At 44.8% G+C, this 12,213-nt stretch overlaps 1 protein-coding gene across 2 annotated transcripts in view; it reads right to left on the bottom strand.

Annotated features, from left to right (window-relative positions):
• APPL2 (adaptor protein, phosphotyrosine interacting with PH domain and leucine zipper 2) overlaps positions 1-10,726 on the bottom strand; it is a 35,219-nt gene extending 24,493 nt beyond the window's left edge. Inside the window, exons 1-2 of one of the 2 annotated variants that reach the window (XM_035128670.3) lie at positions 10,203-10,726; positions 4,080-4,178 (exon numbers count right to left, since the gene is read on the bottom strand). In XM_035128670.3, coding sequence (XP_034984561.3) covers positions 4,080-4,178; positions 10,203-10,256 — 153 coding nt within the window. In that variant the 5' untranslated portion in view covers positions 10,257-10,726. The remainder of the gene's footprint in view (positions 1-4,079; positions 4,179-10,202) is intronic. The other variant, XM_035128669.3, reaches the window with a different exon arrangement.
• Positions 10,727-12,213: the final 1,487 nt, after the last annotated feature.

Below are 12,213 nucleotides of genomic sequence, written 5' to 3'. Positions count from 1 at the left end.
AGGAGCTGGGCGGAAACCACCCTGACGTGGGGGGGGGGGCTGAGGGAAGCGAGCGGAGCGGGTGTGAGGGAGGCCGACGTGTCTCTGCACTCCTCGCAACAGCCCCCCATGGGCAGCCACTCCCACCAGCAGCGGAGCACCACGGAGCCAGCAGGGAGAGCCCCAGACTGCAGGAAGGCATCCGAGCCTTCCCGCCAACAGAGATGACCCTGGCGCTGCGTTTTCATTGGTAGAGCTGCTGCCATGTGGCGTCCCCTCTACCAATGAAACGCAGCGCCGGGGTGAGGGATGACCCTGGCGCTGCAGAGCGGAACAGGGTCCTAGTGTCCCTGCTCCGCTTCCTTACCTCCCTGCTCTCCCCTGAGCCCTGAGCGGCATGGCGTGCAGGAGGAGGGAAAAGAGAGGTCGCCGCGCAGCTCCCCCACTTGTTGGGGTGCCCCTCAGCGCCCCCTCAGCGCCCAGGCGCCCTGCGCCACTAGAGCCAATAGGCGAGCCGGCCCTGCAATGCACTTCAAAGCAGAGGACACCTTGATATAAAGCAAGGGCAATATTAAGGGACTGGATCTCAATAATCAACACGATTCAGTCTGATTTTTGGATTGACATCAAATTCTACAGAATAAACACAGTCAAAATGTCATGTTCAGTGTTCAAATTCAGACTTATGCAGCATAATCTGATTATAATGCATAAAAGAGGCTTTTGCTGCCAGCAGCTCAGTTACTTGTTCCGTTGTCTATCGTATCCCACCATCTTTCAACACCACTTTGATTGAATCAACTCCATTTCCAAAAAGATCAAACACATTAGTGTGGGCACCAAGCTTAGCAAACACTGGTCTTTAAACTGAAGACTTTGATGTAGTATACAAGATTCCTGATAAGAGAAAGTTTTAAAAAGCCATGCTGTCATTTCATTGCCTATTTTCCCCCCAATGTCTATTTCAACATAGCTCTATATTTATTCCACACGCACACAAAGTTGACCAGAAAGGCAAATTAAATTCTCTCCGCGCTAAAATTCTGATAAACGGCAAAGCTACCAGGCCACCTGATCGTACGCAAATAGCAGGTTGCCTTCCTTATCCGCTTTCCTTTGTTACCCATTAAATTGAGCAAACCATGCTGAATTGAAATAAGTCGCCAAACCACACCTATAATTTCTGGCATGTAAATAGGCAGCACTTCCAATGGCTAGGCCACACCCGGAATTTTGGAGAAAGCATGCAAACAAACAAGAATGCCAGGGAGGTACACCCCAGGAACTTCTGAGCTCCAGACATTTCATCCAACACTTACAGGAGGTGATGCAATATTGAGTTACAAGTTAAGCAGCCCAAATACAAACATGGATGGGCTGGCACTTGGTGCATTGGCAGTTCTGTGCGCATAATGCCAAAGACACGAGGGGTTGTGTTCATTTAAAACAAGGAATGTGGATCTCTAGGGACCTATCCCTCACACCATCCCTGATGTCCAGCAACATCTGGAGGGCCACAGGGCAACCTTGATTTAAAAGGCTCCTGCCAACCTAGCAGTTCGAAAGCACGTCAAAATGCAAGTAGATAAATAGGAACCGCTACAGCGGGAAGGTAAATGGCATTTCCGTGTGCTGCTCTGGTTTGCCAGAAGCGGCTTTGTCATGCTGGCCACATGACCTGGAAGCTATACGCCGGCTCCCTCGGCCAATAATGTGAGATGAGCGCGCAACCCCAGAGTCGGTCACGACTGGACCTAATGGTCAGGGGTCCCTTTACCTTTACCTTTACCTGAAGACGTGGCTACAAATTCCGACTGTAGCAACTCCTTCAAGACTGCCTGTGTTTATGGGCGCATAAATATCCATCTATAACATGCATGCATACGTTTCCGAGCACAATTCAAAGTGTTGGTGCTGACCTTTAAAGCCCTAAATGGCCTCAGTCCTGTATACCTGAAGGAGCATCTCCACCCCCACCCGTTCTGCCCGCTCACTGAAGTCCAGCGCCGAGGGCCTTTGGCGGTTCCCTCGCTGCAAGAAGTGAGGTTACAGGGAACCAGGCAGAGGGCCTTCTCGGTAGTGGCGCCCGCCCTGTGGAACGCCCTCCCAGCAGATGTCAAGGCAATAAGCAACTATTTTACTTTTAGAAGACAACTTCCCTGTTTAGGGAAGTTTTTAATGGTTGATGCTGTATTGTTTTTAATATTCGGTTGGAAGCCAGGTGGGCAGGGTATAAATAATAATAAATTATTATTATTATTATTATTATTATTATTATTATTATTATTATGCATATGACCCCACCAGCCTTCTCAATAATCTATTGAATGCATAGAGATGATCCCACAAGGTAATCTACAACAGTGAAGAAAGGGGTGGGACAAGAAAAGGTATAGAATTGATGTGAATTGGATATACAGCACTTTTTCACATCTTAGTATTTGTTGTGCTGGGGGTAGGGTATGCATGCACAGAACAGATTGGGATCACAACCCTGGAAGAAGGGGGTTAAACCTTCCAAACCTCCTCCCCCAAAATTGTTTTTCCATGCTACAAACCAACCAACTTGTGTCCAATTATTAAAAGCTTTGCCTGCCAATTTGATTAATACAGGACAAATTACCATAGCAAATTAAGACGGAAAGTGGAAGACAGAACCCCAATTGTTTTGTGGAAGACTGATGGCCAGTAATCAAAAATGAACCTGTGAGCTGGGATGCAAAACTGTGGCCTTGTTCCAATGATCAAAGCTTGGCTTCTTAAGCAGAGAGATACACAAGCCTTTTGCCACGTACAGGGTTTCTTTGAGGGGAGCTGCAATTAGACCAGGAAATCTCCAATTAGCCATAGTTCCCCAATTTACCAGAACCAGAAAACTATGGGTATCAAGTTCGGAGCAGATCAGGATCTTAAACCATGGTGTGGAATTAGTTTAAGATCCTGATTTGTTCCGGTAACCACAGTTTCTTAGTTTGGACAAAACAAGAAACTACTGTATGATTAATTAGAGGTTCCCTGTTGCAACAACAGTTTGCTAACAAAAGGAGGAGTGAACAAGCTGCATCTCTGGTCAAAAGATTTGTACATATCTAAACTAAGAAGCCAATATTTGCAGGAATTGCCTCAGTATATATTGCTTTCTATGTTTATCCCCCTATTTTTAAGTGAACAAAAATAAAATATAATCAAGGGGGGGTGTAATCATAATTATTTGTTGCAGGTAGGTAGCCGTGTTGGTCTGAGTCGAAACAAAATAAAAAAATTCCTTCAGTAGCACCTTAAAGACCAACTAAGTTTTTATTTTGGTATGAGCTTTCGTGTGCATGCACACTTCATCAGATACACTGAAACAGAAGTCACCGGACCCTTATGTATATTCAGAGGGTGGGGGTGAGGGTGATGGGAATGGGTGATGGGCTGATAGGAGTGGTTAAACCTGTTGATGACTGTTAACGACTGTTAATGACTGCAATTTGTCTTGCGGGGGGGGAGCAAGGGCTGAGGTGCTAAGGAAAGCTTGATCATGTATAATGAGATAAGAATCCTATGTCTTTGTTCATTCCAGGTGGCTCCATGGTTTTAAGCTTGCTAATGAGTTGCAATTCAGCAACTTCTCTTTCCAGTCTGTTTCTGAAATTTTTCTGTAATAAAACAGCTGCTTTGAGATCTTGTATAGAATGTCCTGGGAGACTGAAGTGTTCTCCTACTGGTTTCTCTGTCTTGTGGTTCCTGATGTCATATTTGTGTCCATTTATCCTTTGGCGTAGGGTTTGGCCTGTTTGTTCAATATAGAGAGCTGAAGGGCACTGTTGGCATTTGATGGCATACACAATGTTAGAAGATGAGCAAGATGCCAACTTTGCTGCCAAATACACCCGGACAACACCATTACTGACCCAACAACATCCAACATACCATCTCAGGACTATTTAATTGCTCATGATTATTTGTGTTTTCTTCAGGGAAGTGGCGGGTTTCTTTTTATGGTTTTCTATATTACCCGTTATGAAAGCTCAATATGCTATTGAAATAAAACAATACGTCGTTTCTAAAAGAGTTGAGGGGCAGAAAGGGAACTGGAAACATTTGAAGTGATTTACCTGAGCCCCATAAACTCGCTGCATTGCTTGAAGCAACTGGTTGGTATATTCTGTGAGCGTCCCTGCATCTTCTTCAAACACACTCAGCAAAGAACGTGTCTGGTAAAAGAGAAAGGGTAGCAGTTTATTCACCAACGGAAATTTACAATTTTCAAACAAAGAGGTAGCATAAATGGAGACAGACATTAGTAATCTCTCTTGTTATAAAGACACTAAACACACAAACGTAATACGGTAGATCCTCAAATTCCTGCTACAGAGGTGGGAAACCTGTGGCCCTTCAGATAGCCAAAAGTCACGAATAATGGCGATTGGAGTCCAACAATATATGGAGGGTCATAGGTTCCCCAGCCTTGCCCTATTATGAACAGAAGCATTCAGCAGTGAAGACATCTAAATTTATACCCTGACTTTCATCTAACCAGACCACAGGGAGGTTACAATGACCAATTCATAAAATACAACACTTCATAAATCACAACAACTCTAAAATCATTATTAAATTATATCCTGAAAGACAAAACATTAGCTCCACATGATTTTGATGTCCAGCATGGCTCCCGTTATTACTGCCCCACCAAGGCATGAATGAATGAGCTGGGATCAAAAGGTCAGCAATGAGACGGGTGGTAACAATGCCAAAAGGAAAGTGTTCCACAGTTGGGGTGCCACTGCAGAGAAAGCCCCGTCCTGAATTGCTGCAAAATGTTCCTCCCTCATAGGGAGGAACTCCAACTGGGCCTCCCCCACTGAGCACAAGCTGGTATATATACTTCCTAGAGGTTTACATGGTGATAAGTGAAAATCCCGCAAACAGGGTAATTCCACTCAAATTCAAGAAGGAATAGCAGCAATCCTTCCTCATGTTCAGTTTCAACAGAACATTGAAGCATCAAACCCATATAACTGACAAGGGCTATGGTGCATTTTTGGTTTGATATTTTCTTTGTTTATTATAATTATTGTTTAGTCAATTTGTATATTGTCCTTCATCCGAAGGTCCCAAGACAGTTCACAACAGAAGCCTCAGACATATTTTAAAAAATGAAGGGCAATACACGAATGCTTTTATTGAATAATAATAATAATATCCTCCATCACCCCATTCCAGAAGCATACCAGGAGAACAAGAAGGCTTTAGATCCAGTGGATTCAAAGTATCTGCTGATGTACCCCCCCAAACACCTCTTTTTTTGCCCTCTCTAGTGGAGAAGGGGCAGCCAAAAGGTTTCCACAGCTACAAGACATCCATTTGTGGTCAGGTCTTCTGTATCACCCATGGAGTTGGAGAAGCACAAAATATTACAGCTCCTGCCCCACCAGCCCAGCTACCACAGGATTGCACCCGATGTATTTTTTTAAGACAGCAGCCTAAACTGCTTAGATCTGAATGGATCACACCACAAAGGTTTCAACCCTAACCATACTTGGTAGGGCACAGCTTTCCAAACTGTGTGCTGCAAAACATTAGTGTGCTGGCTGCAGTGTGTAGGTGTGTCGTGCAAACGCTCCCCATGCTCCTCCTGGGGCTGGAAAGGGGTTAGTTTAACCTCCGGTTTGCTAGTAAAACTGAGTTACAGTTGTACCTCGGCTCCCAAACGCCTTGGGAGTCAAATATTCCGGCTCCTGAACAATTGAAAACCAGAAGTGAGAGTTCTGGTTTTCGAACGTTCTTTTGGAAGCCGAACATCCGGCGGGGCTTCCGCGACTTATGCAGCCAATCAGAAGCCACACTCTGGAAGTCGAACTTTTCAGAAGTCGAACGGACTTCCGGAACAGATTCTGTTCGACTTCCGAGGTACGACTGTACTGTGTCGCAATATTATGCATGCATAGTGTGTGTCACCAACACGAAAAGTTTGGAAAGCTCTGTGTTAGGGAGTACAGTGAGCCTTATATCCAAATAAACATGCATTCAATTGCATACTTTTAAACTGTGGGTGGGGTATTGTTTTGTAATATGTTACCTTTTTTCGTGTTTTTATATTGTAAACTGCCCTGTTATCCTTGTATGAAGTATAGTACAGAAATTATATATATGTAAATACACACACACATTCATTTTCTACCCCTGCAAAAATACTGTTGACATTTTAATACTCTAAGTGAGATGGCAGAAGCAGGAAAACCAGTGTTATGTTTCAGGTATACAAAGTTCTTTGAAATTAACAATTCACATTGGGATATTTTTATATATATCTAGTGTGGTAAGATCTGCCTTGTGTAAATTGTGGTTTAGCTCCTGGGCAGAAAAAGGATGATGTGGTTTTATTCACTAACCAGGCCTGATTTCCTTCTAGCAGCAATGGAAAGGGAAAGGAACATAGGAAACAAGCATATACAGAGTCAGGCCATTGATCCATCTGGCTCAGTGTTGTCACTTTGACTGGGAGCAGTTATGCAGGGTTTCAAGCAAGGGATATTTTGAGCTATACCCGGAGAAGCTGGGAATTGACCCTGGTAGATACTCCATTCACAGAACCAGAGTTGCAAGGGACACCCTCCAAGGGTCATCTAGTCCAACCCCCTGCAATGTAGGAATTCCAACACACAGTCCCCCATGCAATTTGAAACCATACGAGACCCTGCTTAGCTTTGCAAAGGTGCCAGTGGTTTTCATTGCTGCACCACTAGGAGGGTACACCACTGAGCCACAGCCCTTTCCTAAATGAGTACAGTATACCCTGTTTCTCATATTTTAAGACATACCCATAAAATAAGCCATAGCAGGATTTTTAAGCATTCAAGGAATATAAGCCATACCCCGAAAATAAGACATAGTGATAGGCGCAGCAGCAATGCCGGCTGCGGCAGGAGGAGGAGGAGGAAAAAAATAAGACATCCCTTGAAAATAAGTCATAGTGTGTTTTTTTGAGGAAAAAATAAATATAAGACATGTCTTATAATATGAGAAACACGGTAGAGAATCTGATCCGAGCCCCTTTGGTGGAATTGGTCCTATTAAAGTTTTATAAGCGAACATTCATGCCTAGGGTTGCCAGACTCAATAGAGGACAGGACTTCTGTGCCTTTAATTGCCCTGCTCTCTTCTGAGTCTGAAAACCTTAAAGAGAAACCAGCAGACCCTTTGCTTGGAAATTAAACAAAGGGTCTGCTGGTTTCTCTTTAAGGTTTCCAGACTCAAAAGAGAGCAGGGCAATTAAAGGCACAGAAGCCCTGTCCTCTATTGAGTCTGGCAACCCTATTCATGTCCCAAATTACAGCTTTAACCTATGGCCTTGCAATTCAGCAACACTCCACATGTTCTTTTTGGCTCTGCATATATATATATGACTCACCCAGCTAACAAGCATCACACCTGGATGCTTGTTAGGACAATGGACGAAAGGCCGATATTTGGGGTCCTTCAAAGACACTGAAGAACAGAAATTTGACGCAGGTCTGATGGAATGAAATTTCATTGCTGTGGGGCCAGCACAGAGAGGGACCTGTTCCTTGGGGCCCAGGTAGGGCTGGGAGAAGAAGAAGAGTTTGGATTTGATATCCCGCTTTATCACTACCCGAAGGAGTCTCAAAGCGGCTAACATTCTCCTTTCCCTTCCTCCCCCACAACAGACACCCTGTGAGGTAGGTGGGGCTGAGAGAATTCAGAGAAGTGTGACTAGCCCAAGGTCACCCAGCAGCTGCATGTGGAGGAGCGGAGACGCGAACCCAGCTCCCCAGATTACGAGTCTACCACTCTTAACCACTACACCATACTGGCTCTGTCTGAAAGCCTGGAGAGCCACTGCCTGACACATACAAATTCAATTTGTGCAATTAAAGTCACTTTGCAGCTCTTGCACAGCAAACACATTTCCCTCAAAGATTAGATTTTTTGCAATAAGGAAAGTGACAGAGAAATGTGCTTGTGGCATAAAACTTTCTTTGATGCAACATCATCTAAGCTCCCCTAAAAAAAAAAACCCAGAATAGATGATCGTTCAATAGCCAATGTCATCTAGCCTTCCCACAAACAAGTCAGGATGAATGCTCAAAAAAACAGATGCTCAGAAAAACTGCACAGTCTCACCTAACTGGAACATAAATTATATTTCAGCTTATTGAGGTGGGAGGGGAGCAGAGCCCTGGATGGAGGGGGGCGTAGCATTGGTGTCAATCAGGAGGACTGACAGTAAATTTGTACAGTGGAACCTCGGTTTATGAACACCTCGGTTTATGAATTTTCGGTTTATGAACGCCGCGGACCCATCTGGAACGGATTAATTCATTTTCCATTACTTTCAATGGGAAAGTTTGCTTCAGTTTATGAACGCTTCAGTTTATGAACAGACTTCCGGAACCAATTACACCCATGCTTCAGTTTATGAACGCTTCAGTTTAAGTACTCTGCGGACCCGTCTGGAACGGATTAATCCACTTTCCATTACTTTCAATGGGAAAGTTTGCTTCAGTTTATGAACGCTTACTCTGCGGACCATCTGGAACGGATTAATTCACTTTCCATTACTTTCAATGGGAAAGTTCGCTTCAGTTTATGAACGCTTCAGTTTATGAACAGACTTCCGGAACCAATTGTGTTCATAAACCGAGGTACCACTGTACATGCAGTTCCCTGGTGTGTTTGGTGGGGAAAAGTGCACACACAAGTTAGCACCCCTAAGTAAGAATGCTTTGAATGTGAGCAGTTGCACCTATGATGCTGTGGCTTCTGTAAAGAAACAGAAAAACTACAGCCCTTTAAAAAAAGAAAAAAGATTTGCACTGCCTCAGCACTCTTCTGTGTACTACGCAAATCAGCATCCGGCCAGTTCACTTCCAGGCCTTTAAAGCACCAGCATCCATTTAGATGAGTCACATGATGCCTGCATGTTCTCCACAAACTTGAAAGAGCTCTCGCTCGCTCACTTCCTCGCTCCCTGATCCAAAAAGATGAGGAAAGGAAGAAACAAACTCTCTAATTCATAATTTATTCTAGCTTAATTCACGTATTATAACTGCTATGTTTTTTATTGTATTTCTACCCACATGGAACTTAGGGAGACCAGGAACATAAATCAAGTAAATCCCATTATTAACTTTCTCTCCCCCCAGATTTCAAAACGTCCCTCCTAATGCACCTCCTATTAAAAGTGACCTAGATTGGTCACAATGAAGCACCATGCATTTAGAATGATAAAGCTACTTCCTGTCTCCTCCTCCCTCCAAAGCTCATTAATATTTCCAAAGTGCTTTATTGTTAGAACCATTGTTATAACATTTCCACGCTCCCTTCACTTCTTAACCTGGAAAAATAAGATCGCATCCTGCCGATGTACGGAATGTGTATTTACACAACATAGTAGATGATGGGCAGAGCAGATATTTTTTATTTCTCCATGGGGATTCTTCCTCTCTGTCATAGAGCCAGATTCCTATACACTGGAGTTTCTCCCTCTCTCACACACACCTGGGCAGAACACCACCTCTGTTTTAACATCTAGCCCAGTCTTTCCTAGCCATATCACCTCCAGATGTTTTGGACTACAACTCCCATCAGACCCAGCCAGCATGGATGTGCTCTCGGAGGCTGATGGGAGTTGTAGTCCCAAAACATCTGGACACGGGCACCAGGTTGGCAAAGGCTGATCTAACCGGACTAGGAGTTCTGACCTCCCTCATTTCTTCTGGGTCCTAATAATGTCACCTTTTTATTAAGAAAGAAAGATCCGCCTCCTAATTAACAATCATTCGACCGCAATGGCTACTGTTCCATTCCGACTCTTCCATTCTCCGGCAGCAGGACAGGGGCTTCTTTCTCCAGCTTTAAAATTATCCCTGTTTAAAAATTACATGTGACCCTACAACTTGCTGAAAACTCCCCTGTCTGCTGAGCACCATTATGAAAACAAACGAACGTCCACCACCCAAACCCTGCCTGGCTCATAGGTTTGCTTTGATGCAAACCCACAACAGAAAGATCAGCAGCCACCCGGGAAGAGCTCTCGGCTCGCCTAAATGCCATATTCTGGATTACTGACAATCCTGCTCGCCCCCAACCCTCCCGGTCTGCAGGTAGCTTTCGTGTTTGCGCGCAGCTTGCAACGACTGCGACATCCTCTCCCTCCCTCCCTCCCTCCCCGGCCTGACGCGGAGATCCACTCAGACGTGCCGCGGTAGTACCTGCGGGCTATCCTGCAAAGCCTCTTCCAGGCGAAGCCTGTCGACGGCGGGCATTGTCTGGCGTTGGAGAGGCGAGCGTGAATTATTCAGGCTGGGCGAATGATCCTGCTTGCAAGAGGATCTCTTGTGACGCGTCGGCTTCGGATGCTGTGCCCAGCCGAGGGATCTGGCGAGTTTCCCTTCCCCCACCGCAGCCGGGAAGGAGATCAAAGAAGCGAGTTCCGCAGCCGCGCAGCGCCAAGGTGCGTTAAGCAGGTAGTTGCTGCCTGTTGCGCACCAAGCCAGCCAGTACAATCCGCAGGCAGCCAGCCCAGGACCACTCCTCCCAGTTCCTGTTTCTGGGAGGAAGTGGGACGACTAGTGGAGAGTATCAGGAAGTGGGGCGGCGCTGCGGCCTGGCGTCCTGCAACAAAAATCCACACGGACAATTTCTTGTTTAACGTGCGGATTAAGGGCAGAAGAAGAGAGCCCTGCAGGATCAGGCCAAGCATCCATCTCACCCGGCACTGGCCAACCAGATGCCCGGGGGGGGGGGGGGGGAGTCCAACAGAACCTTCACATCCGAATTTAGAGCTGCAGACGGCCACACCGCAAGACTGAAATCGTGTTTAGTTAATATTGTTTAAGGCTTATCCGGCCCAGTAAAAGCGTGTTTGGTCATGCTGATGACTGCCAAAGAGCTGGTAAAAAACACCTTAGGGCTGGCAGAAATAGGTACATGGACCGATGAGAGAAATAGCGCAATATGAACTAGATTTGGTAGATAAAGCATGTCGTGAGTTAAAGCAATTTGCACTATGTATATGAAAGCAGAGGTTGGTTTTTTACGGTAAATGGTATTCATGATTTTGCTGATCGGTTCTAAAAGAAAGAATTCTAACGGCTGCTACGAAAAAACTTTGCTAAACACCCAACAGGAGGTAATGCAAAAGCTTGCAACCCTAAATCCATTCAGAAGGTCCAAATAAAATATTCAGATTAAATTATTGGGACGTTTAGGTGGAATGGAATGGTCAAGGATGCAAGGATTGTAGGTGAGTGTTAGAGCACCTGTCTTGCATGCAGAAGGGCCCAGTCTCCAGCATTCTGTCTGAAATCCTGGAGAGATGCTACCAAACCACTGGCTCAGCTTCATTTGTTCCTATGATACCTGAGGGACCACCTCCCATACTCTTAACCACTACATCACACTGGCTCTATCTCCCCCCCCCTTTTTTTTTTAAATTCCAGGACATATGAAGTAGCAATAAAGTCAAATGGACAGGTTTAGAAAGCCTTGCCCACATTACTGAGTAAATACAGCAACTCTCACATGGAAGTAGATATCTGGGCATCCTGATCAGAGGAAGGCTAGTGTCCCAGAGCTTCTCCATAGGAACTGAGTGCTGCCTTAACCTCTTTGAACAGACGTGTTGTGACTCGCACACTCAAAAGCTGGCAGCTTCCTCATACAGCAGCAGAAACTCAAAGCCTTCAACAGCTGCTTGGTGGACAGCTTTCGTGACAGACAGCTGCTAGATGGCAGCTTCTTCCCTATAGAAGCACAACAATGATTGAAACACCTGATGAACTTTGGCTTTCTGTGCAGCTCTTAAAGGTGCAGTGTCAAGGGGGGGCAGTGGATGATGACAGGTGACAATCTTCTTTATCAAGGTGTTTTTAAATTGATTTTTGTCTCTCTTCATGGAAGACTATGGCAATATTCTAATCATTAATGACTACTGGGTGTGAAGAGTAGTTGTAAATTCAAACTAATTAAAGTGGTATGATCCAGGCAAGGATTCTGTATATTTTTATTGAGTATAATAACGTCTTCCAAATTTACCTGCTTTCTCGCTGTCCTCATGATGGCTACTGCTTTCTTGCTGTTGCTAAAATCATGTATAGAATTTGTTTATAATACCAATAATCAGCAGCAGATTACCAGAGAAGAGAAAGACAGAAAAATGCAAGGAGAAAGGATCAACATAAATGAGTTTGCCATTGAAAGGTAAAGAGTAAATTAAAGTGG

Source organism: Zootoca vivipara, chromosome 9, assembly GCF_965207765.1.
Source record: "Zootoca vivipara chromosome 9, rZooViv2.hap1.1, whole genome shotgun sequence".
Lineage (NCBI taxonomy): Eukaryota > Metazoa > Chordata > Lepidosauria > Squamata > Lacertidae > Zootoca > Zootoca vivipara.
This window is presented reverse-complemented; position numbering and strand designations above follow the sequence as displayed.